The sequence below is a fragment of the Rattus rattus genome, chromosome 6 (assembly GCF_011064425.1).
Source record: "Rattus rattus isolate New Zealand chromosome 6, Rrattus_CSIRO_v1, whole genome shotgun sequence".
In the NCBI taxonomy this organism is placed as follows: domain Eukaryota; kingdom Metazoa; phylum Chordata; class Mammalia; order Rodentia; family Muridae; genus Rattus; species Rattus rattus.
This window is the reverse complement of record NC_046159.1, coordinates 9,620,431-9,645,853: the sequence shown is the minus strand read 5'-3', so window position 1 is coordinate 9,645,853 and position 25,423 is coordinate 9,620,431. Positions and strand designations below refer to the sequence as shown.

The following is a 25,423-nucleotide window of genomic DNA, read 5'->3' as shown; positions in this document are numbered from 1 at the left end:
GGGTAAGGAAACAAGCAACAGCAAGACCCAGGAGAGAAACGGAGAGAGTCTGGTATTAGCCGACACCAGAAAAGCAAATGGCAAATCCTGTCAGTGAAGACGAAATATTTGCTGGATTTTGAAAAGAATACTTTTTAATATCGAGCTTATTAGAAGTAAAGATGAGAGTATATTTTAGTATAAGCAAAGTCTGCAAGTGGCTGACCATAACATAAGTAGAAAGTGAAGAGGACCCAGTGTGAGTCCTCCCCTAGGCTCACTGTGTCGAGGACAGCATTAGTCACAGGTGTTCTATATGCATGAGTGTGCATTGTACGACTTTCCAGTCGACAATATTTAACACAGATGAAAAATAAAACAAGGTAAAGAGTTAATGAATAGATTGGGTTTCTACGGGGGTGGGTGATAAAAAATAGGCAGTTGATACGGGGTTCAGCACTGTCTGGTGCTCTAGGGCTGCTGTAACAAAATGTCACACCATCGGGGCATAAACTTCAGAAACCGGCTGTCTGAACATTCTGTCAGTTGGTGTCTAAAACCAGTACATTGGCAGTACATTGGATCAGAGGATCCTTCTCATAACCCAACAGAAGAAGCTCTGCTAGATTCGTCCAGGGTCTGTTTGTAGTGTTCTCTTTGTAATATCCAAACCGTCCCTTTTTATGAGAGTACCAATAACATTGGATTCAGGGATCCCATCCTAGATACTGTAGTTACTTTTCTACTGCTGTGAAGAGACACCATGACCAAGTCAATTTATAAAAGGACATTTTTACTGGGACTTGTCGTTACAAAGACATAAAGTCCATGGTCACCATGACAGAGAGCATGGCAGCAGGCAACCAGGCATGATACTGGAGCAATAGCTGAGAGGTCACATCCGATCTACAAGCAAGAGACAGAGAAAGATCTGAGTAGGAATGGAGAGGGCTTCTGAAACCTTAAAGCCTGCTTCCTGTGCCAAACCTCCTCCAGCAAAGGTCCCACCTCCTAACCCTTCCCAAAGAGTTCCACCAACTGGGGACCAAGTATCTATACACATGAGCTAAGAGGGCTGTGCTTATTCAGTCTGCCACACTGAATAACTAGTTGTATCCCGAATGACACCGTCTCCCCATCAGATCTCTTTCTGTGGTTCTGAGACTTGCCAGGTCAGTGTGTGGATTTGTGGGAGAGCAAGATGAAAAGCAGCCATTTCTTCCACTGTAGCAAGAAGGAAGGACTGTAACTGTGTGTGTCCATAGAATCGGTGGCAGTTTTAATAGTGGAAATAAAGTTATCAGGAGAGAGGTCAGACTTGGAAGTAATCCTGATGGAGGATTGAAAGACCATTGAACAGAAAGAGAGAAGGCTGACTGGGTAGCCTTAACAGATAATACCACATTGGCGCGCACGTAGATGATGGACTCACTAATTCAGTGTGTCCTTTACACAATCATGGGATGTCTTTGGAGGAGGAAGTGCATTGACTATGTGAGAGTTAATATCAAAATAAATGCCAGTTTCACTAAGGAAAGGCTATTCTCGGATTAAGCAGGCGTGCTTACATTTGGAGTTCAAGTTAAATAGAAATTTATTTGTGGTGATCTCTACTTTTATTACTAAAATGGACACAGTTAGAATTCATTCCCTTTAGTGCTATTTCTCCCCTAGAGTGTCCCAAAGAAAGACATTACCTTATGCATCTACCTGTCTCTCAATATGCCCCCTTATTCCTCCATTCTGAGGAGTTTAATCGTCAGTTAACATTCTCCGAATTGAACCTTGAGTAATGGTTTCTCACAAAGCCAGCAACTATGTCATTTGGAGAGCAATTTTTTTCAGAAAGCTTTATCTAAAACTTTATGTTTTCCAGGACAGGGAGATGTGAGATTTATGGATAATTATACAATTACAGAACATAAACATTTATGATGACCTCCAGCAACACAACCTTGAATCTCTTGAAGAAATATAATTTATCTCAAGCCACATAAAAAGACTAGCTTAATACATGGCAGAACAATATTGACAGTATGGTTGCAAATCAAACTTTTTCTGTTTATGGAATTTATAACAGGTACTCATTAAAAATCATGTGATAATAGCAACGTTCTCATGCAAGAGTGAACAGGATTAATAGGTAAATATGAGAAATATTAATAAATACTATCGTATTTTATCTTTTTCCTTTCAGAGTGATTGCGTACTCAGTTTTTTTCTCTCTGAACATATACAACCGACCCTTGAAGACTCTCCATTTGTGGACCCAGGCAAGTGAATCCATCACAATTACCATGGGCAAAGACTGTGTATGCAATCGTAGGGGCGATCGGCTGGTAATGTCTTCAGTGCCAAATGATAATGCCTTTTTAATGCTAAGACCTGACTGTTTTCTCCCTAACCATTTCTAAAGAGATTGAAACCCCTTAGAATATGATCTTCAAGTTAAGATGAACATAGATGTGTTTTGTCCATTTACCATAGTGACAGGGGCCCACTCCATTCCCTATTTCAATCAGTTGTGCTTTGAATTTAAATTGCATTCCAAAGGCAGAATCTCTGTTTTCTCTGGCATAGGAGTCTTGCAGTTTTACCACTAACTTACAAAGCAAAATAACAATAACAACAACAACAACAACAACAACAACAATAATAATAATAATAATAATAATAATAATAATAATAATGGAGTTTCACTCTCAAGTTTTAAAGCCCATGACTCTCTACTCCTTGAACAAAGCCTTGCATCAGTGCCACCATTTGGTTCCCTTCCAAATGTATCCTGTGCAAGTTCTAATGGACATTCAATCATTTCCCCTAGATTTACGCAGACTCCTTTGAAGGCTCCATAAGTTCCAAGCATTTATAATATATTTCACAACAAGAAGTGGCAATCCAATAACATGTTAGTTTATATAAGCACTAATTTGTTGGTTTTACTTGTGTGTATTTTTGTTGGCCAGCGTGCATGTGAGTACAGCACATGTACACAAGTGAAGCGAAGTTACAGGTGGCTGTGACTCACTTGATGAGGGCACTGGGAACTGCATCTGTGTCCTCTGCAAGAATAAAGTGACCTCTTCTTAATCACAGAGTCATCGTCTGCACTACACATGCTGATTTTAATCTCCATGTTGATAAATGCATCATTTTCTGGCCAGCACCAATCCTTCCAACTCTCAGCCTTCATTTTACCCGTGTTGACCTCCTGACTCTTGTTTAAGGTTAGATCCACGTGCTCACATCTGCTTATATCTGGCATCCCAGGTACTTAGTTTCCTGAATAACGTGTTACGAGGCATAAGTATTTATTAAATTGTGCATCTGTGCTTGCACATAGCCAGCCTCTCTTGCCATGTGAAAAGTAACACTAAGTCAAAGACCCCCTTTCCCAACCTGCACTGCTCATACTTAGATCCTGAGATAATGTATGAGGATTTCCAGAAATATGGGAGTGGGGGTGGGGGAGAAATTGAGAAAGAAAAATGAAAACAATCAATTTTAATTACCTGAGGAGATATTACTATCCCCAATAGAACAAACTTTAATAATACAGACCCAGAAAAAAAAAATATCAGGTTGTTCATTTCTGGAGATGCTGTCAGAATGGAGCTGTGTGGGCCTCTCCTCTGCCACTAAAGCCCCTCAAGGAAAATTGCTTCTTTACATTTCAAGAAATTAAACCTCAGATTGCTGTCAACGTTTTGCTTTTGTTCATAGTACTATTCCTGAAAGGTATTTTGAAACGCATGTGCACCCAAAATCACGGTGGTTATTATAGAAACTAAAGCAGCACTTTGAGAAGTGTTTCCAATTTTAAAATTTCTCATGTCATCAATACTCAAGAATTATTTCAACAGTTATGAATAACAAAAGATTTGACCCGTGCCAGTAGAAGCTATAGGCTGCCTCCTGAAAACAGATTATTATCTTAAAACAATTGACACATTTTCCAAGCAGGGTATGCAAATCACTGTAATAAGCAAGGATTCACGGGAAGCTGTGCCTTATTTTGTTCTTCAAATCGTTTCCTCCTTCGTCATTCTGGAGTCCTAATCTTTTGTCACAGAATAGCTGCTGCTGACTGTTCGCAAGAAGCTTGCTTACTTAAGCATTATGCCCACCCGTGAGTTGAGAATTTTTAGCTTATGTTGTTAAATGATTAGAGGGCAAAGTTATTCAAATGCGTTCCGATTGTGATTTGCATAGAAACAACCTTAAGTGGAAACCGCAGGCTTTGGCAACCTCTGCCGGAGTGGTGACGTGGAATACCTATGCCTCCAGATGTGCGCCTCAAAAATTACATAAGTATTCAGTTGTCAACTTGACACGCGAGTGAGAGGGAGCCTCACCTGGGGAATGACCTCCATCAGATCGGTTTGTGGGCGTGTCTAGAGAACGTTTTCTTATTGGTGAAAGTAGTCCCAGTCCATGTATGCATTACCACTCTTTGACAAGCGGGTCTGAGCCATGTAAGGATGGTAACCAAGAGAGCCACAGCATCAGACCAGTAATCGGCATTCCTCCATGGCCTCTGATTCATTTCATGTATTGATTTCCTTCCTTGACTTCATTTAATGATAGACTTTAACCTGCAAGTCAAGTGGACCCTTAGCTTCCAGAGTTGCTTTTGTTTGTGGTGTTTATCCACAGCGACAGAGAGCACACTGGACCATGTCACGGTAAACCTTGGAAATACTCTGTGTCTCATGAAACAGGATTTTGTGTGACAACTTAAGACTTTATCTTTTGCCATCTACTAAGATATTCCTTGGTTCCTTGTTGTCCTTGAAGTCACTAACTTCAGTGATGACTCTACGGTATGTGTTTATTGCAGATGAGGCCTCTTTGATTGGGTAAACTGTGTCTATACTGTGCACCTTGGCATTCCAAGATGAACCATGAAGTCTGGCTTCCCATACAATAATCACTGAATAAGCGTTGACTGTGACAACCATAGATACATGGTGATAATCTCTATAGAGATAGATTGTTATTTTTATAAAGGGAGACAGAGAGACGTTCAGAATCGTGTTGTCTTCTCATAGTCCTAACAAGAGAAAAGCCGTGGTACAGGAGAGCTCCTGAACACTAGAATATTTTTAAAGAATCACTTGGGAAAATATCCTGTACAAATTATTATATTAAATGATGTTGACTCCATAATACAATCTAAAAATCCTTGTGGATTTTATTTTAATTCTCCCCATATCAACTCTCTGGCGATATAGTTTTCTGCATGCTGCAAAGATTAATATAGCTTGCATGGTTTTACATTTCTGATAATTAAAGTGTTATAGTCAACATAGGAGAAATGGTTTATTTCAGTTCATGATTTCAGAGATTTTAGTCAACGTTCATTTGGTCATGTTGTTTGGGGATCTCTGGTAAGACCGTGGGTGGAGTACATTCATGATGAAGCAAAGTTACTCATGTGACAGAATAGGACAGAGATAGGAAAAAAAGGGAGTGGGGTTCTGCGGCAGAACCTTCCCCTTATGAATAAAGATTTCAAGGAGCCAATCACTGGGACTTCTGGGTCAGAGAGAGGAGTAGAAGAAGCAGGAGACAGATACTTCCTTTGGACAGAAGAGTTAATTGAGGACACAATGTAAGTAGGAGAGGCCCTCAGTGGATCTGCTGGGTTCTGCTACTGGAGGATTTATTACTTAGAAGAGCTTACAGCGATTGTGTTATCTGTTTATTATAAACTGAGTCTCTGTGGTGTTTTCCTTCACGCAGCAACGAGGTTCCAGAGAGAAAGGCAAGGCAGGGCGCGAGAAGTGCACCCCGACTAGTCATAGGAATTTGGAAGTGTGGGATCGGTGTGGCAGCAACATGCCATGGGAACTTAGTGAGCCAAGTGGAGAGATTTCAGAACTCCCAGTCAGAGAGTCTGCCAAGCTGAGAACAGGCCGGTCTGTCCACCGGTGCCCTGCTGATGGTAGAGTGGGATTCATATTTAATAATTCCTGCTACTGGGTTCTAGTGTCCGTCTCAAGAGAAAGCCCATATAACAGACCTTTCTCCCAGAAGTTTCAACTTCAACAGGCTCTGCCACCTCCACATTGCCATAGGCTGAGGACCAAGCCTTCAAAACACAGAGCTCTGAGGAACACGCTCAATACATAGCACCTTCCATATGAAATCATACTGTCACACAAACAATTCATCCGTGCCCACCCACACAGTTCTCACATGTGAAAGACGGATACAAGACAAAGTGTAGAAAGAATAAATTAGGTAATGAAGCACAGCCTTGGACAATAGCGATCCATTCCATGAGGATGATGGAATCATCGTTTGTAGAGGACATTTGTGTGAGCACAAGCTTTGAGTAATGACCTCAAGTCAGTGCCTCCACTTTATGATGTGCCCTTGGAAGAGAACTTGAAGTCACTCTAGCCATTCACTAGGTTAGGTAATGGTCTTGCTGGCCACTTGATTAAAAAAAAGTCTAAAATATAAAAGTTGAATTGTGGATTATAGGTTTTCAATTAAAGTATTTCATTTGACGGAGGAAATTTGAACTGCCATGTTCTGAAGCTTGACTAGATAAATGTACATAAGGATATATTATATATTTTAAGATAGAAAATATCTGAGCATGCTGTTCCTAAGTGTATGTGGGCAAGCACTAGAGAAACATTGGGGAAAGTTCTGGCACGGAACGCAATTGGATGGTCAATAAAACAATGCAGCGGGAGATGCACCTTTGCCCTTGATTCTATTAAGAAACAAATATTGTCCAAAGAAGCCAAACTCTAATTCTATTAGGCTAGGGTAAATCATGAAACAAGACCAACGATGTTCTGAAAGTATCCTAAACAAAGTGAAAACAGTTTGTGTGGTAAGATCTTCCTTTTAAAACTCAGAGAAGCAATGAGATAGAGATTAAAAAAAAATACATAGCTACATGTGAGTTCAACTCATCTATTGAGAAAAAATAACTTAAAGATGAAAATGCAAACCATAGTCACCGTAAAATAAATAAACAAGCAAACAAACAAACTCACCCACATGCCTAAAACCCTAAAACAAGTTTATTTTATAAGGTTGAAATTTTAGATACAAAGAAAGTGGAACCAATAGTCAAAATATTGATGAGGAAAGAAGAGTTAAGTCCTTAAGTGTAGGACTTACTTCAATTACAATAAAATAAATAATGGAACCTTCACCTAGACTGTGAAATTATGACTAAAGATACGGGATGTTATGACTCCTCATTAAATATTCTAACAGCAGCACACATAAAGCAGAGACTGTGATGCACAGGAGAGAAATGCACAGACGCACACCAATTAAAAAAGATTCTAACACAAAACTTCCCATCTGGGACAGCCTGGGTGACACACAAGGAGTGTGTTCATAGGAAACTATAATAAAATGAATAAGGCAAATGGTTGAACCGATGACACTTCCTTCCTACTGAAAACAGAGATGAGATTTTCTTTCTCTGTGCCTATTAGACCACAGGAAAGCTTAACAGATTCCAGAAAGCAGACATACTCCTGACAGCATCACTTAATCCCAATATAGTAAAGATTGATGGAAAAGCTAGGAGACAACTACGTTTGGAAATTTAAAAACAAAATATATTTTTAATGATGGTTGGGTCAAAAGAAATTGCAGCCCCAAATTTCCAAAGCTTCAACAGAGCAGTATCCATTGTCCCAACAACATGCAGATGCCACTCAGCCGTGCTGGTCTGATGGACAGCCCGGCTGACCGGAAACCACAGAATCATAATACAGAACATAACACAAACGGCCCCAGCAGAGACTTGACTGACTCTCAAATATTTAAAATCAGACAGTTACACCACTGCTTAAACAGTTAAAGATGGAGACCAGGGGAAATTTATTCATACTCGTACATACCAGAGTTTCAAGAACTATAAGGGCCAAAAATAAGAAATCAGAGATAAATATCATTCGTGATAATCCATCAGGATTCTAAAGGAATATAATCTATCATTGCAAAAGAAAAAAGAACCTCCCCCCAAAAAAAAACCCTCACATGGCCATCTCTGTGGACCCAAAGGACATTTGATAAAATTAAATTTTCTTTTAAAACGCTGAAAAAGTAAAAAGAAATTGCCTTTGCCTGAGAAACTCTAACAACAGATGTGAGAGAAAAAAACATTGGAAAAATTCCCAATAAATTAAAGATCCTCCGTGTCTCTAAGCTGTACAGAAGGTGGGTGGCAAGACAGGGCTGGCTCCTTCACCTCTCAGCCCTTTCCCCAAGATGTGTCTTCTCAGTAAGAATTCCCATTGCCGCCCATCGAAGTCACAGCCTGCCTGGATTTCACTGCTTTTATCTCCCTACATTACTTACATCCCCTGTAATGTAAGCCTTACTTATTGTGCCTTTTTATGATTATTTCTCATATGCTGGGACTCCACATACTTACGACAGTGGCTTTTTCAGAACAGGGTCAAAAATACTTATCAAATAAAAAAAATGAAATAGAAAAAGACATTAGAAGACATAGATTTTTGTCCACAAGGAAAAAAAAACAAGATTATTTGTAAGTATTATCACGGTATATCTGGGAAAACAAATATCAACTGAAACACATGTCACAAGTAGAATTCAGTGATAACACCAGCTGCAAATTGAATACCTGTATCCATCAGATTATAGATATTCTTGAGATATATTTATAAATATGTCAGATATGATGACTATTTACAGTATTTAAGTGTCAAAATAGTGCCTTCAATAGCACTCACGCAAGAAAGTTTAGAATGGGTTTGTGAGGAAACAGGTAAGACTGAATGAAAACAGAACTGAGGAATCTAAAAAACGACTGGAAATACACGTTGTGCTTCCAGAGAGGCAAATTCAGCCTCATAAAGACGACTCCTAAGAAACATTAACTGATCGTTTTTTAACAGAATAATCTTATTTTCCAGTTCCTAACAAAAAGGGGTCATAAAAATCTTTTAAAATGTAAATCCACGAAAAATTAAAGCAGTGTTAAGTCTATGACTAAGCAGATACATAAATGGGTCAGCACAAAGGTTACCACAGATTGTCCATGAATAAAGAGAAATACACCTAGAAATGTAGTGTGACCAGAGCAGAGAGGGAGGGGAGCTCAGTAAACAGCTTATGATAACACAGCCCTCACTGTACAGGATAAGTAACAAAGAGAAGAGGAAAAGGTAAATGCAAATAACGAAGTGAGAGATGACCAAGGAAGCCCTGAGCAACCTTTATAATCCTAAAGCAGAGGGCATGGGAAAACGTCAGAGGGGCGAGCAGCCGTGTGTGCATGGGAATAAACTCTTCAGCAAGGCCAAGATAAAATGCAAGGATGAAGTATTGCTCATCCATCCCAGAGATTTTGTTCAGTTAGCATACAATCATCCTCTAGAAACTAACGAGAAAATTAAGATGATGAAAGATAAGTACACAACATACAAGTAGCTCTTGACCAATGAGAAGATGCTCACGCTCATTCATAAGAGAATTACAAATCAAATAACGTGGATACTCTCTCTCTCTGTCTCTCTCTCTCTCTCTCTCTCTCTCTCTCTCTCTCTCCCTCTCCCTCTCTCTCTCCCTCTCTCTCTCTCTGTCTCTCTCTCTCTCTCTCTCTCTCTCTCTCTCTCTCCCCTTCCTCCCTCCTCCACCCTCCCTCTCTCTCTTTCTCATCAGATCAGCACAAAGTCAACAATTTAATTAGCATTTCAGTTGCAAATCAGCAGGCCTCTCATACACTGCTGTTAATAATACAAATCAGTACAGGTACCGTGGAATTACTTGGCAATATTTATCAAAACCACACAAGAAAATACACCGTGACCTGCAAATTCAGGCTGTCCCCCGAAGACTGTTTAGCAAATGACTACACAAAATTGGGAACCTACCTGCCCATCATGAGGCATTGGTTAGATAAATCTCAACACCTTCCTATAATGGAAGCTATACTTTAAAAAATAAAAAAAAATGTGATATTGATGTAAAAATATCTACAGATACCTTGTGCAGAATAGTGGCATGCCACTGCCTTTGTCAGTGACGTAAAGGAAGAATGACATATTCATCTTTGTTATGGGGCAATTTGAAAAGGATGTGTATCTCTTTAGGAAGGTACAGAGACAACTAGTGGATAGGATAGGATAGCATAGCATAGGATAGGAAAGGACAGGGCAGGACAGGACAGGACAGGACAGGACAGGACAGAACAGAACAGAACAGAACAGAACAGAACAGAACAGAACAGAACAAAAATGGATTTTAGACACAAGAAGACATTTCATACTTTAAAAACCATTTGTCACCTTTAATTACAAGAATTAAATTGTCTTCTGGAGAAAACTGAACTGCAAAATGATATTTTTATGAAAATAGAAAGTAGTGTATTTGCTAGTAAAAGGACTCAGGACAGCCACACTTCGTCTCAATAGCAAGCACCAACAAGTCCTGAGGTTGTCGCCTCTCGGTGACGTTGCAGAGAGCATTGCAAACCCAGAGAGCATTGCAAATTCCCAGGGTGACCAGAAAATTCCAGCATATCTTTCTCCGTATCAAGCTGCTCTCAAGTTTTCCTCCTCTAGCCTTCATTTATATTGTGACTCTCATTCTTCAATTTACTGCCCGATGGTTATAAATATGGCCAGAGATCGCTTAACCCTGCACTGCGTTATCTGACCATTTATTTTTAAGTAGTACTTTAGTGTATCCTTTGACATTTTCACGCATGCATCCAGTGTGTCTCAATCATGTCTAGCATCCACTTCCCCCTTTACTTCCTCCCAGGTCCGTGTACTGACCTTGTATAACCATTGCGCCAATAAGTAGTCCTACTGTATGAATGGGTGTGGAGTAATCACTGAGGGCATGAGCAAACACCCAGTGGCCACACCCCTGAAAGACAAGCGACTGCCTTCCGCTGGTTGACAAGAGTTGCTCGGTTAGGGATAGGGCCTCCGGAGACTCTCTTCCAACTGTGCTGGAATCTTGACTGGATCCATGTAGGACAGATGTCGTTCTGGCCGACTCAGCTGCAGTGAGCGCCTGTGATGCATCATCTTTGGTCTGCATGAATTCGGAGAAAGTGCTTCTTTGGAGGAAGTGCTTCTTCCGTTTCCGCATGCGCAAACAGGAGAAGCTGACCTTGTAGGTTTGCTGGTAAAGAGTTAGGGAAATTCCTCCCTCAGGTTGCCGAATTCTCATCTTTTTAAGTCTTTCTGATACTAACCAATTGCCTGTTAAGAATTCCTAGTGACCCAGATTTTTCTGGGGTTCTGCAGTCCCAAACGCCGTGGAATATCTGGTTAACAGTCTCTCTCTCAGTGGAGTTCTAGACAGAGGTCTTCATCGTTGTTAGTCAGTGTATGCCACTCCTGTGCCTTTACTGTCCACTCCGTCATGAGTGTACGGTAATCCCCTACCTTCGAGTAAAAACTCTCATTAAATACATTGGGTTTTCTATTTAATAATCCCTTCCCCTCTTAATTCAAATATAATATTCATTGTGCGTTAAAAAGTCATCAGTATTTAGCACCTTCATACCTAGCACTCACTAATATATTTTATTATGAATTGTAATTTGCTTCAGTGAGAATCAACGTACAGCATCTCTCAATCACTATAATGGGGCCATTTAAGTGATTTTTAATGTATTTATATAACAGATGTCCCCTTGGTTCAAAGAAGCCCTCTTTTAATTATCAAGTAATCCATATTATTAACTACGAACTCAATTAATTGATAATAAAACCAGTATCACGTATATGTGATGAATAGCCCGCTCCAAACCATGAAAGAGGCACACAGAGAGGACACAGCCTGCTGGTGCAACCTCGATGCACTGGAACTAATCAGAGAGCTGCAAACAACTGCCATAAAATAAAGCAGACAGCAGTACGTCCTACAGTGAATACTGACTGACTTTTGTTCAATAACTCTTTTTTTTTTGTTCTCCAGCATCTGTACACTGAGAGACTATAAGAGATTCATTATTATATCCACAATAAACTATGTTTAATCCTTGGGCAAAAAGGCAGAAAATTTGAGTTAAAACAAAGACTGAAATCCTTATTGACATAATGATGGGGCTCAAGGTAAAACAGGCATCACTCTGTGATTTATGGAACAAATGCCTCACGTGTGTGCATAAAACAAAGAGCAGATTCTGTCCTTTGGGGACGTCGATGAAGCAGACCCTGAGGTAGGGCTCAATCGACTAGACAGTGTGCAGAGTCACTGCAGTTGAAGTTATTCAGGAAAACTGACGGGTTATTCAGGAAAAACTAGACCCAGGAAGATTTTACTTTTGCTTGGGCTTTGGAAAAAAGGTAACAACAGTTCAGCAGTCGAAAAGTGGTGGCAAGCTCATTTTAGGGGAAACAAATAAAGTGAAAACTGTCTAAAGGACAAGGCAAAGGATGTTTTAAGGACTAAGTATGCTAGTTACAACAAAAACAACAGTGGAGAATAAAATAAACGGATAAGCAATACGAAGCGATTTTGGTGTCCACACATCCGGGGTCCAGTGAGATAGGAAAAGCCCTTGGCACCAAGCGTGACGCTGCTGGTTCGATCCCTGGAACCCACACGGAGGAAAGAGACAATCACTTCCCACAATCGTCCTCTGACCTCCAACCAGGTGCCGTGGCATTCACCGACCCACCAATAAAATAACCGAACACAAGCATTTAATATACAAAAAGGTGCGTTTGCCCAAAGAATAGTTGTATAAACATGGCTGTAGGAATCAGTAATCACTAGAAACACAGGTTTGAAGTCTTAGTAAGGGAGAGTTAGAGAATGAGCCGACGGACCGTGCTAGATATATGGATCTAAACCAGTTTCCGTGAGATCGGAAAGACAGACGTAAGTACAGACGCAGAGCGACTCCTATCAACCCTGAGAGTCTGTTCCATCCCTACCACGGGACAACCTCCCTCCTGACTTTTATCACTGCTCACCCCAGCTGCCCAAAAGTCGGTCACTTGTCCCTGAAAATCGATTAGCTTAGTCATCACAACAGTCTGAAGTAGCAGGCCTGGGGCACAGACCCAGTTTACTGACTTCTAAAGGCCGCTATTGAGCTGGAGGGATGTCATAGAGGCCATGAACACTTCTTATCCCTTCCAAAGGACCAGAGTTTGGTTCCCAGCATCCCAGTCTGAGGCTCACAACAGCCCGAAACTTCAGGTCCAGGATATTTAATGCCCTCTCCTGGACTCTTTGGTCACCTGCACCCTATACCACACACACAGACACACACACACACACAGAGACACACAGACACACACACACACACTTAAAAATAAAATATATCTTAAAGACCACTCTCAGTCTCTCCAACCTCCATTATTTTAAACTAATTATAATAGTTAACAAGAAAATGACAACTAAAAAGTTACCTAGAGGTTTTAACTTTAAATAGCAGTTTAAATAATGGCGTCAATCAAAATTGAACATATACTATCAAGAAAAGAGTTAGATCAAGCAGGCAAGACAGGAATCCCACCTTCAACTCTGTAGCCCGGCATCCCGAACTGTGAACATTTCGTCATCTGAAGAATGTCCCTCTTGTCTTGTGCTGGTCTGGTTTAATCTTTGAAAGAGGCATGGATTCTATGCTGCGTTCATTCTGACTTAATTAACATTCACTGTTTTTCTCAGGTGACCATTCTCCAGACAAGAGCCCCAAGGTGCAGTTGCTGATGACCTATGAGGATGCAAAGCTCACCATCCTAGTGAAACACTTGAAAAACATTGTAAGTTCCCTTGGTGTCAAAAGGGATGTGGAGCGGTCCATGGAGCCCTCAGCTGCCTCCTTTGGGCCATAAGTATCAGCATTAGCACAGGGAATGGGCCCAACAGACAAGTTTAGCTGAGCACCAAGGAGACAGTTCCAGGGCTTTTGTCTCGGTGCGAACATGGCCTTTAAGGTAGAGGCTACGGAATATCTCACGGGGAAGTCACTGAATGAACACGGGGCCATATTCAAACTGATGTTTCAGGAAAACCTATGAGCAGCCTCTGAGAAAGCAGGAATGGCTGGGGGAGAGAGGTAGACGGGTTTTGGGAAATTCCCATGGCTCCTGCGGCTGAGCTCAGTGAGGTCCCACTGTCTTACTGGGCGGGGCCAGACCTCCGCTGCCTCCGCGGAGCTTAACGGGAGATTGGTCAACTCTCTAAAGCTAACACGGTTCCTTAAGGGTTCCACCCAAGAGTCCCACTGCACCTTTACTTTTACTTTTACACCATGATCTCTGTCACCACCTTCTGATGCCGCTGTTTAGATGTATTTCTTTCTCTTCAAAAATTGCAATTTCGTTGTTTGAAGGGTTTGTCGGATGCAATTGAAACAGCTTTTTATAGTTTCCCTTCTTGCCAATATTTCATCTTTATTTCATGGAATGGTCACTAGCACCTGATTTTTTTCTATTAATGACATTATATTATCCTCATTTCTCTCTCTCTCTCTCTCTCTCTCTCTCTCTCTCTCTCTCTCTCTCTCTGTGTGTGTGTGTGTTCTGAAATACATGTGTACAGTCACATGTAGAGGTTAAAGGTTAAGTCGTTCCTCTATCATTCTCCACCTTACGTTTTTGAGACAGAGTCTCATGCGAATATGGCACTCACTGATTGCCTAGGCTGACCAGCCAATGAGCTCCAAATAGCTATCCTCCTGCCCCACCCACTCCCTCCCTCCCTAGCACCAAGGTTACAGATACAGCAGCTGTACCCATCTTTTACTTGGGTGCTTACTCAAAACAATTTAGACAAAGCCTATGGGAAGTGCTCTCAGATCTGGCATATAAATCTCATGGTAAGTCGGGTGGTATTCTTCAGCGGTCATGCCTAATGCTTAGAAACCAAACTCAGTTTCTCATGCTTGAGCATCAGGTACTTTACCCACTGAGCCGTCATTGCAGCCCTTCTCTGGTCATGCTCGATGCTGTGGCCCTGTTTTGATAGTTATTCTGGTCTTTGCAGTCTGCCTTTCCAGGAAACTCTGGAAATGCAGCAACCCTGTCTAGAAATCTTGGGCGGGTTGTCCACTGGGCTGAGCAGAAGAGAAGCTTGACAGCATTGGCCCGCCCACAACGGAAGCTCACACAGCTCCTTTCCAAGAAGGTTTGTTTGAATGAATGTGCCTGAAGGCCATGATCCAGCTTCCAGGTGAGAGGGAGCAAATTAGACAGAAAAAAAAAAAAAATACAGTGCTTGGAGATTTAAATGTTACGGGACCTTGAAGGCAAGGAGAAGCTTCCCTCTAAGGCCTTCAGAGGAGCTTCATTAAGGATGAAAATCAGAGAGATGAGGAGAAAGAGAGATTCACCATCATGACAAGGGATGGCAGCTGTCTGGGAGGCCAGAGAGCTTTCAGCGTCACAGGGGACCTAATAAATGTTCTGAGCATGGGCATCATAAACAGAAAAAGGAAACTAAACATCACCAGCTCTCCAGATGTCCCTGAATCTGCCTGCCAAACAGGCCCTCCATGTGACGTCACTACCAAAAACACTGCACAGGATATGCGAAAGCCAGCTCAGTTTTGGCTGTATTCCTCATGCACATAAGAGTTTCAGAGTGTGTTTGGAAGGATCTAAAGGAGCAGTCTCTTCTCCACATGACATGTGTCTGGTACAAACTATATTTAATAAATATTTATTCAGTGAACAAAATAATTGGCCTAATTTGCTGGGTGTACATCGTTGGAAAACTTAGTATTAGCCAGAAAGCCATGGGTGCTTCTTGCTGAATTTGTAGAGCTCACAGTTGGCAGTTTTTGAGATATCAGGACACGTATTTTTAAGTTTTTATAGTTGTTTTATGTATTAAAAAAGTGTCTGAAAATGAAGTGCCAACAATAGAGACCTTGCCTAGCATACGCAAAGCCCTGGATTCAATTCCCAGCACTACCTAAACCTGGTATGGTGACCCACAAATGAAATCCTAGCACAGGGCCCAACAATCAAGTTTAGCTGAGCACCAAGCAGACAGTTTATGGGCTTTTGTCTCCATGTGAACATGGCCTTTAAGGTAGAGGTTATAGAACTTTATCTCACGGGGAAGATAAATAAACACAGGGCCATATTCAAAATGAAGTTTCAGGAAAACCTATGAGCAGTCTCTGAGAAAGCAGGAATGGCTGAGAGAGAGAAGTAGATTCCAAGAGTTTCCATGGCTCCTGCAGCTGAGCTCAATGAGGACCCACTGTCTTGCTAGGCAAGACAGGAGGATCAGAAGAATAAGATCATCCTCAGTTATGTAGCACATTTTGGGGTGAGCCTGATATATGGATAAACTGGGTCTCAAAAATTGTTGTACATCAGAGTAACCATTACTCAAGACTTGTTTACCTTGGGAAATGAAGAACCAGCCCATATTACATATGACGACATGTGTGATCATGGACTTGATCATCCCTATCACCCTGTGACAAAAGGAAGAGTAAGAAATATTGTGAAGTCAAAAGAGTTCATATAAATTATTTACACACTCTTTAGCCTTGAAAACAGTCCCCTTGGAGATGACATATCTGTTTCAGTAATGTCATTACTCAAAACAATTTAGACAAAGCCTATTGAAAGTGCTCTCGGATCTGGCATATAAATCTCACAGTAAGCCGGGTCATATTTTTCAGTGGTCATGCCTAATGTTTGATCAAAAACAATATTAACTAAGTTGGTCACCCATTCCATGCAACTGATGAATTCCTAAATGACTTTGACAGCTTCCAAAAGTGCATGCTGCACTCAGGAAGTTGAGCCTACCAATGAGGCCATTCAAAGAGCGAGTGGTGATGGAAGAATGAGGGTAGAAAGAGCAGGAACAAGATGGAGATAAAACCAGTAAGGAGGGGACAACAGCATAGAGTGCCACTGAAGGTTAGCAGGGAGCACAGCCATGCAGTGTCAGCGCCCTCAGAACATCACTAATACTGTTTCGATGTTCTCTCTCCATTCACTTCCTATCTTGTCTTTTTGTTTCTTTGTTTTCTTTTGTTCTGGTGTGAGACAGGATCTCACTACATACTCTAGGCTGGCCTGGAACTCCATATGTGTCCTCAAGATACCAGCAATCCTCCTGCCTCAGACTCCTGGTTGATAAGTTTAGACAGGTGCTCATCACTGTGATATCTGGTCTTCCCAGTCTGCTAACGTTGAGAAAAGTCAGGACCCCAAACTTCATTTCTAGCTCTCTTCTCTTGTTCTACCTCTAGCTTCATAGTTCCAAATCTTTCTGGTCTTTTTTCTCCCTTCTTTACGACTCCAGCTCTACTCTTTCCAAATCCACAGCTGTGTATATAGCTGGTAGACAGCTTCTTGAAATCCCATCGGAGTCTCAAATTCAACATGCTCCAAATCCAACTTCTGGTGGCTATACCCTAGACTTGCACAACATCTTTCCCATCACAACCTCCCTGCCTTCAAGTGATGTATGCTGAAGCTCTTAGTCCCTCAACCCCACTTTCCTTACAAGGTACATTTATCCCATCTGAAAATCCTGTTTGAAAAATAAACCCACGGCCCCACCATTTCCCACCCACAATCCTTCACGTGGCTGTCATCCCCCCACCTGAAGCACCGTGGTAGCTTTATCAGGTTCTTCGCTTCTGCTCCTGCTTCTTTTCTCTCCACTGAACCCAGTAGCCGAAATGTTGCTTTGGGGAGAAAAAAATCAGTTCCTATAATTTCTTTCTTCATCGTCTTTTGAAGTCCCTTCTCACTCACAATGGAATCGAGACACCTGACAGCATATGAAGTTGTACATGAAGTTGTTCTCACTCCCTTGAGAAGTTCAAACTCAAGTCTGCCTGGAGCTTCTCCCAACCCCTCTAGTCCAACCTCAGTTTCTGCCTGGAATACGAAGGCAAGAGCTGCCTCAGGACCTCTGTATCCACTGATGGCTCAGCTGTGCAAGTCCGACATGTCCTTGTCATCTCTTCAGGGAGGCCCCTCTGCACTCCAGTTGTTTCCACTTGAAATGTTTCAAGCAGTTCATCAACAGAAGAGAGAATAGCAGATCATTTCTCATGAGGACAAGTGAGCACTAAGGTTCTTGCCAGCTTTGGGGAGTCACAGAAGTTCGCAGCATTTCCCAAACATTCTTATTTTCTTTAAGTGTGTGTGTGTGTGTGTGTGTGTGTGTGTGTGTGTGTGTGTGTGTCCTGGAGCTGGTGTTACAGTAGGAGGTAGTGGATTACTCAGTATGGGTGCTGAGAACCAAACCCAGGCCTCACGTGTGAGCAGTATCCGCTTTTAACTGCAGAGCCATCTCTGCCGTTCTCAGAGTGTTGTTAAATTACTATTTCTCCTGCTTATCTGAAAATAGAGATTGCGTGTGAATGCAGAGGACATAAAAAAAAAACCTATAAATTCTTAAATTATTTTCTTTGCTCATTTCCAGTTCTAGCTAATTGTTATTTAATTTTAAAGCCTTTAATGTTTTTGCATACCAAAGTAATCAGACTCAGGAAGTTGTGCTTGATTTTATATTAATATTAAAATGAATTATGCCTGAAGCCCTGTTATATTAGGTTTGAGAAGAATTTTTTATCATATATTAAATCTTTGAAGCTAAGTTCTAGGAACTCCTTTTCTCCTATGAGAACATGGGCTCAAACAAAATGCTTTAAAAACATCCCCTCCCTTTCAAAGAAGCACACGATTACTGTGGTGATCACAGCTGACAAATGAGTGCAAAGATCCAGCAGCCTGTATCCAAGGCGTCTGACAGTATTTCAGTTACTAAGACAAAGAAACATGTAACATTTAGATTAGAAATATTTCATAGTGCTCTAAGGTTTTTCCAACGTGCCTCATTTGAATGGTGTCCCACCATTTCTGCAGTGTTCCAGTGCATGTTCTTCCCCAGCTCACAGAATCTCCTAGTCTATCATTTCTCCTCTCTCTTCTTCTCTGTGTGACACAAGGTAAATATTCCCAGGCTTTCAAAGTTACCCGGGACAAAAAAGCCAGCAGTTCTGAATTTCATCATGTGCCTTGCTTGCCCCAAGTCAGTGCTTACTTAGAATGAGGTAAAGTAGTGTTCGGACACACAGGCGTTGCCATGTCGGGAAATTATTTCACAGAACACGAGAGAGGCAGGAAGGTTTGCTTTTGAGACAAAGAAAGGACAGAACAGGCAAATCTCCAAACCGTGCCCGTGTTTCCTGGTTCTCTAAACGTGTTCTGTTTTGTTCGCGAGCTTATTGGCCCTTTGTACAGTGCCTCTCCTATTCATCTGCCAGTTTTATTGGTTGAATTGTGCATTTTTGGTGTTTGGGTTCAACCTTCATACATTTTTTATATAAATTCCCCGTCCGATGGGTAGTTCGTCAAGATTCTTGCCTGTTTCATGGGCTGGCTTTCCACTCTATTGTGTCTTCTGCTGTGCTAAAACCTGTTTTTAAACGAAAATCACTGCTTATGGCTAGCCTAGGTCTTGGAGTCTTCCTCCTGCATCCACCCAGCCTTTCAAAAGCATTTTAGATATTTCATTGGGCCTTTTACATAGTTTGAGCTGATTTTTGTTTGGGATAGCATCCGTTAATCCCATTTCGGTTTTCTTTAAGTTAATTTAATTTGTGTGAGTGTTTTGCCACAAAAACAGTGTCCACAGAGGCCAGAAGAGGCTAACAAATCCCTTGGAGCTGAAGATACAGATTATCGTAGACCACCATGTAGGTGCTGGGTGGGAGTCAAACCCAGGTCCTCTGGAACATTAGCTCTTAACCACTGCGCCGTCTTTTTCCCCCCTAGATTTTTAATTCTTTACATGTAAACACTATTTTCCCAGCACTACTTGTTAAAAAGAGTGTCTTTTTGCCTACATTTTGTAACCTTTTTTTTATTATTATTTTAAGTTACATGGTGTGCGTAAGCACGCGCACACACATGTGCATGTACTTGAGTTCAGGTGCAAGCGGGAGCCAGAAGAGGGTGTCATATTCCTTGGGGCTAGGGTTGTGAACCTCCCGTCATGGGTGCTGGGACCTAAAAAAAGGTTTTCTGAAAGATAAACAAGCACTTTTAACTGCTAAGCCATCTCTCCAGCACACAGATTTTTCCCTATAGCAGTGGCGGTGTGGGTTTCTTTCTGGCTCTACCGCTCTGTTGTCCGACAGGTTTGATGCGGTTTGAGCAACTGTCACGCTGGGTTTTGTTACCATGACTCCGTAGTAGATGGAGCTTGAAGTCAGCCACTGGGATACCTCCAGTGTCACTCTTTCTGTTTAGAGTTGTTGTGACAGTTCTGGGTCTTTGCACTTGCATATACATGTTATGACTTGGGGATAGGTGGGATTCGCAAAGAACGTCATGGGAATTCTGACGGGGAGCCCATTGAATCTGTCCTACACTTGACAGTACAGGGATGTCCGTCCCTGATGTTGACTCATGGTGATAAGAAGGTTGTCTGACCAGGTAGAGTCTTTCAGGAACTTTCTTTGAAGCTTACAGATCTTTATCTTAGAAATCCTTGGCATCCTCTGTTACGTTTATATCCCTGCTATATTTTTTGTTACCTCCAGTGAATTAGGATGATTTTTCTTGACTTCCTTTTTAGTGAGCTTCTACTGTAAAGAAAAACTACTAATTTCATGTGTGGGTTTTATATCCATCGACTTTGATGAGTGTATTTCTAGTCCTTAATGCTGACCAATTATTTCTCAGAGAAATCAATCCCGCACTTTCCACAAACTTACTAGCACCGATATTTTTAATACCAACAGCTTTAATTTCTGTTTCTGTTTTTTATTTCTGCTCCCAGGTGTCTGTGAGACTATTCCGTCCATATGTTCTGCCATATTGATTACCATTGCTCTTTCTAAACATATCCTGCCTCTTAAGGCAGAGAAGGCTGCAGCCTCTGCCTTTAAATGTAATATTTTTTCCAATAGTCAGGGCCTTGACTCTTAAAACTAATCTCCTAGCTTTGACTTCAAAGATAAAACAAATTTCCCTCTCCATTTAAATACAAGTCTAAATCTCCATTTTTTAATCTCTCTCTCCATTTACACATTTCTAACTGTCTGATGGGCACTTATTAACTCTGATATCTTTCCATCTCAAAAATTCCAAATTGCTTCTTCCCATGAAGACTCTTTCTAAATCTAGCATTACTTACTGCTGAATAATAAGTACCACCTCACTGAGTTTCTGTACCCCCTTCACATAACATCTGATTAAAACTTTATTATAACTTATTTTAAGTATTTCAACTCAGCTTCATTCTTCTATGTAATTATCAACACACCCATTAGATTTTCTTTTGTCTATTATTGTCAAAATGCTATTCAATATTTTCTATTCATCAATGAATTATTTGATTATCAAGATATTCTTTTGTTTCACTCTCTCAGACACGCCAACCTTTTGACAGTCACACAGCATTGTAATCTACACAGTTCATATTCAGGAACTGCAGAATCAAGTTAAAGAAAAAAAAATCACCAACAATTTTTCTCATGTTTTAGGTGATTTTGTGATGTTGTGTAAGTTCATATACATAGGTTTCCCAGGGCACTCAGCTCACAGGACACAAACTCTAGATTCTAACCTAAGTGGCAAAGGCTAGAGAGAAGAAAATAGAAAAATGTGACAAGATTTCTAAGGAAGTGAAGACTTAAAGACAACAGCTAGTTTCAACTTTAAGTTCTTTAAAGTTCGTGAAGGCATTTTATTTATCATTGTGTTTTGGGTGACCAAACATATTTAATAATTAAGTTCCAAGTGTTTGAAGAACACCCCCTTCTATCCAGTCAATACCTCAAAGATTCTTCACTGTGGGAAATATAAAAATGTGTGGGAACTCATGTAGACTCTGAATGAAAACTAGAATCCAAGACTGACATATCCTCATGAGCTCCTGCCTCAGCTCCCTGCATCCCATTTCCTCAGTCTTCCTCAGACCTTCTGTGCTGTGTCCCTCAGGAGAGACTGTTCTTAGGTGAGCAGTCTAGAGCCCTGCTTCCTGTCTCTGTCCATCAGAACTCTGTCCATGTATAGCCCCAGCCACCTAGAAGCAAGCACCCCCCGGCAGGCAGCAGCTAACTGGAATTCTGCAGGTGAGCAGTCAGGGCCTCCCTTCTAATGCATGACTGACTGGTAGAAGATGGAATTTCCATGTGGAACTCGAGAAGGATTTGCTTCTGCCCTCTGTGCCCATGTTCACTCTGACTACAAGGAGAAGCTTTTAACCAGTGCAATGTACCTAGAAGTCTCAGGTCTTTATAGATAAACTTCACCTTAGGAAACCTCGGTGCCTGTGGACACAAAAATGTAAGTTTAAATTCAGCAAGTTTAATTTTTCGCCCAAGATCTCACGGTTAAGGATGTAAATTTAAAGCCGTCAAAACTCTGAGCTCTTGTTATTTAATCTAGGTTTTATGAGTACTGTTGGATCATCCTCCTGATGCACCGTTAGCTTGATGTGTAGCCAGTCGAAGTTATCTGAGTTAAGCGATATGGAGAAACTACATGACTGAAGCATATTGCAATAGTCCTTGGGCAAAATATGAATCTAAACAAAGGCATCTTTACATTTCATTTATCATTACATTTATCATTTACATCATTTACATTTTACAAAAGAGAAGTTTGAGTGAAATTGCATGTGAAAACTTAATCGTGTCTCTGACTTTTTGCCTGCTCTTGGGATCCTTCTCCTCGTAAATGGGTTGCCTCGTCCAGCCTTGACATGAACGTTTATGCTTGGTCTTATTGAATCTTGCAATGCTGTGTTGGGTTGAAATTACGGGTCTTCTGTTTTTCTGATGGGAAGTGGAGGAACAGTGGATCTGGGGGGAAAGGGGACATAGGGTTACTGAAGGGTGGGGGGATGGGGTAAGGAGGCCGCAGTCCACATCTTGTATGACAGAAAAAATTTTTTAAAAGAAGGAAAGAAAAATATAATAGCCCAAAATTTCCAAACTTGAACAAAAGACATAAAATTATATAAATTCAAAGACCTCTGTGCGTAACTGAGGAGAAAACATCAAAGAGAGTCATACTGTTAAACGTTGTAATCAAACGTGGAAAGACTGGGGAAGCTTTACCAGTGAGAGAAAGGGGACACACAGGGAAAGAGGGAGTGATGTAGGATGAAACCAGCTGGGAAACAGCGGAAGCTGGAGGGTAGCACAGGAGCTTCCAAGTGTGCAAAGAGGAATCCTCAGTTCGAGATTTTATGAGCAAAAATATGTCTTCAGAGACAGTGGAAAAAGCAGTGTGAAGAAGAAGGGGGCTGGGGTGGGGTACAGGCAGGCAAATTCTACAAACAAACTGAGCTGTGTGTTTATGTCTTTCTTTCCAAGTCTTCTAAGTTGAACACTAAGGAAACAGCTTGGAATGGTTTGCCTTTTCTAACACAGGGAGCTGGGGCCGTAAGTCCCTCCGAGCAGCTCCCCTTTTAGCTGCAGCCCCAAGTGTTGATGTGTCCTTTTTTCTTGCCCTTCCACCTTTGTGAGTTATTTGGATATAGCCTATCTGGTTACCAACTATCTGGGAAGTGTCCAGAAATGGGGCTGTCTCTAACATCTACTTCAATTCCATTGTGGTCCTAAAAGGACACAAAAGTCAGAGGAAACTGAGGGAAATGGAGAGGCGAAAACACTGGTTGGTAATCAAAACTACAACTCAGGAAGTCGTAAAGCACCACGGAGATGGTGCTTGTTCCCAAGGGCATCACAAACTAAGGGTGTTATAGACGATGAACTGGGGCCTGGGCAGTTTGTAGACTGTGTACTTAGCCTACCATGCTTAGCCTCGTGCCACAGCAAAACAAAAACAAAGACAAAACAGTAACAGTGAAGAAACAAACAAAAACAGTACAGGCCGGTGTGCCCTTACCACCCAGCACTCGGGAAGGAGAAACGAGAGGACCAGAAAGTAGTCTGAGGCCATGTTCCACATGATCTGACCTCTTCAGACCGACTGAGCATTGTGCAAGTCTGAGAGCAGGATGCGGCTTGGCAGATGCTCCAAGTGTGACTGCAAAGAATGTGTTCGACCCCTGCTTGGGGAGGAGTTTGGGGAATGTCGGTGGGGTCATGCTGGTTTATTATTATATTTCTCAAGCCTTAGACAGTCTTGATGACTTTGTGTACATTAGTTCTGTGAATTATTAAGACAGGGGTGTTAGAACGTCCAAACATAATCACTAACATTCAGAGCTTCATGAACAGTTGCTTGATGTCCTCTAGATTACTCTCGTTTATCACTGTTCCCGGATAGTACTCTGCCTTCATCATCCTTGGCCACAGAGTGATACAGATCACTCACTTTGCTCCAGATTGATACTTTGTATCTTGTTGGTTAGGTTTCATTGTCTTGTGGGCAGCATCTCACCTTAGCCTGCTCTGACTGTAGAGACCAAGGGTTGGTATTTGGTGTCCTTCTCCATTGCTCTCCACCTTTCCTGGGGCCGAGTCTCACTGAACTTAGGGCTTCCTACTTCAATAAAACTGGCTGACCAGTGAGCCCCCCTGATTCCTTTGTCTCTAACCTGCCCGGTGCTGGACTTGTACATGTAAACCACTATGCCCAGATTTTTATGTTGATGATGAGGATATGAACTCAAGTCCTCAGCGTTGCCCACTAAGCCACCTCCTTAGCACCCAGTCTATGGTCTTTAACTTTAGTAGATATTGTTTCACTCCTAACTCAGCACTGCTTGTTAATTCCAATGTGTTTGTACCATGGCTGAGCTATTGACACAGGCACATTACATACTGATGCATTTATTTGAATTATGAAAAGAAATAAACACGTAGAACAGGATTTGTGCTTCTGGAGTATACAGACAGACAATTCTCCGGGCATCTTAAAGTATTCATTCGCCCTTTACGGTCTAGTTTCTCCCACGCCAAGTGCAGAGCAGCACACATTGGATACATTCAATACTTCACTGTTCTGAATAGCTTCCCAATTTAACATCACATGGCCATATCTGGCTTGTACACTTACTGCCCTTTGGACCTGGCGATAGTCAAGAGTCCAAAAATTTGGATTCACCCAGAGTAGGTCAACAAATTTGAAGCAAGACTTTAATTAGCCGCTAACCCATAAACAGCTCATGAGGCTTTTCTCCTGAAGAGATTCTAAACCATAAATGAAGTTTAAAGCCTCACCTCTCACATATTAAAACCAAGGAGTGGCAAGACCTTGACAAATTTCACACGGTGCTTCACTGACAGAAGTCTAGGGCTCTGATTAGAATTCTGGGTTTTCAGAAGCAACTGGATTTATATGTACTCAGTCAGAAAGGGTGTTCAATCTTACAGAGTTCAACTTCTGTGACCTGTCGAAGACATTAGGTTATGGCTAAAATAGTTTTAAAATGCAAATGATGTCCCCGGAGATTTGTTGCAGGAACCCTGTGAAGATGCTAGCCCCTAACCCTAACCCTAACCCTAACCCTAACCCTAACCCTAACCCTAACCCTAACCCTAACCCTA

At 41.5% G+C, this 25,423-nt stretch overlaps 1 protein-coding gene across 3 annotated transcripts in view; it reads left to right on the top strand.

Annotated features, from left to right (window-relative positions):
- Pik3c2g (phosphatidylinositol-4-phosphate 3-kinase catalytic subunit type 2 gamma) overlaps nucleotides 1-25,423 on the top strand; it is a 295,422-nt gene that overhangs the window by 249,337 nt on the left and 20,662 nt on the right. For 2 of the 3 annotated variants that reach the window (XM_032907319.1, XM_032907318.1), the window contains 3 exons: nucleotides 2,177-2,242; nucleotides 4,747-4,756; nucleotides 13,633-13,727. In XM_032907319.1, coding sequence (XP_032763210.1) covers nucleotides 2,177-2,242; nucleotides 4,747-4,756; nucleotides 13,633-13,727 — 171 coding nt within the window. Of the gene's footprint in view, nucleotides 1-2,176; nucleotides 2,253-4,746; nucleotides 4,757-13,632; nucleotides 13,728-25,423 lie in introns of all 3 variants that reach the window. The other variant, XM_032907317.1, reaches the window with a different exon arrangement.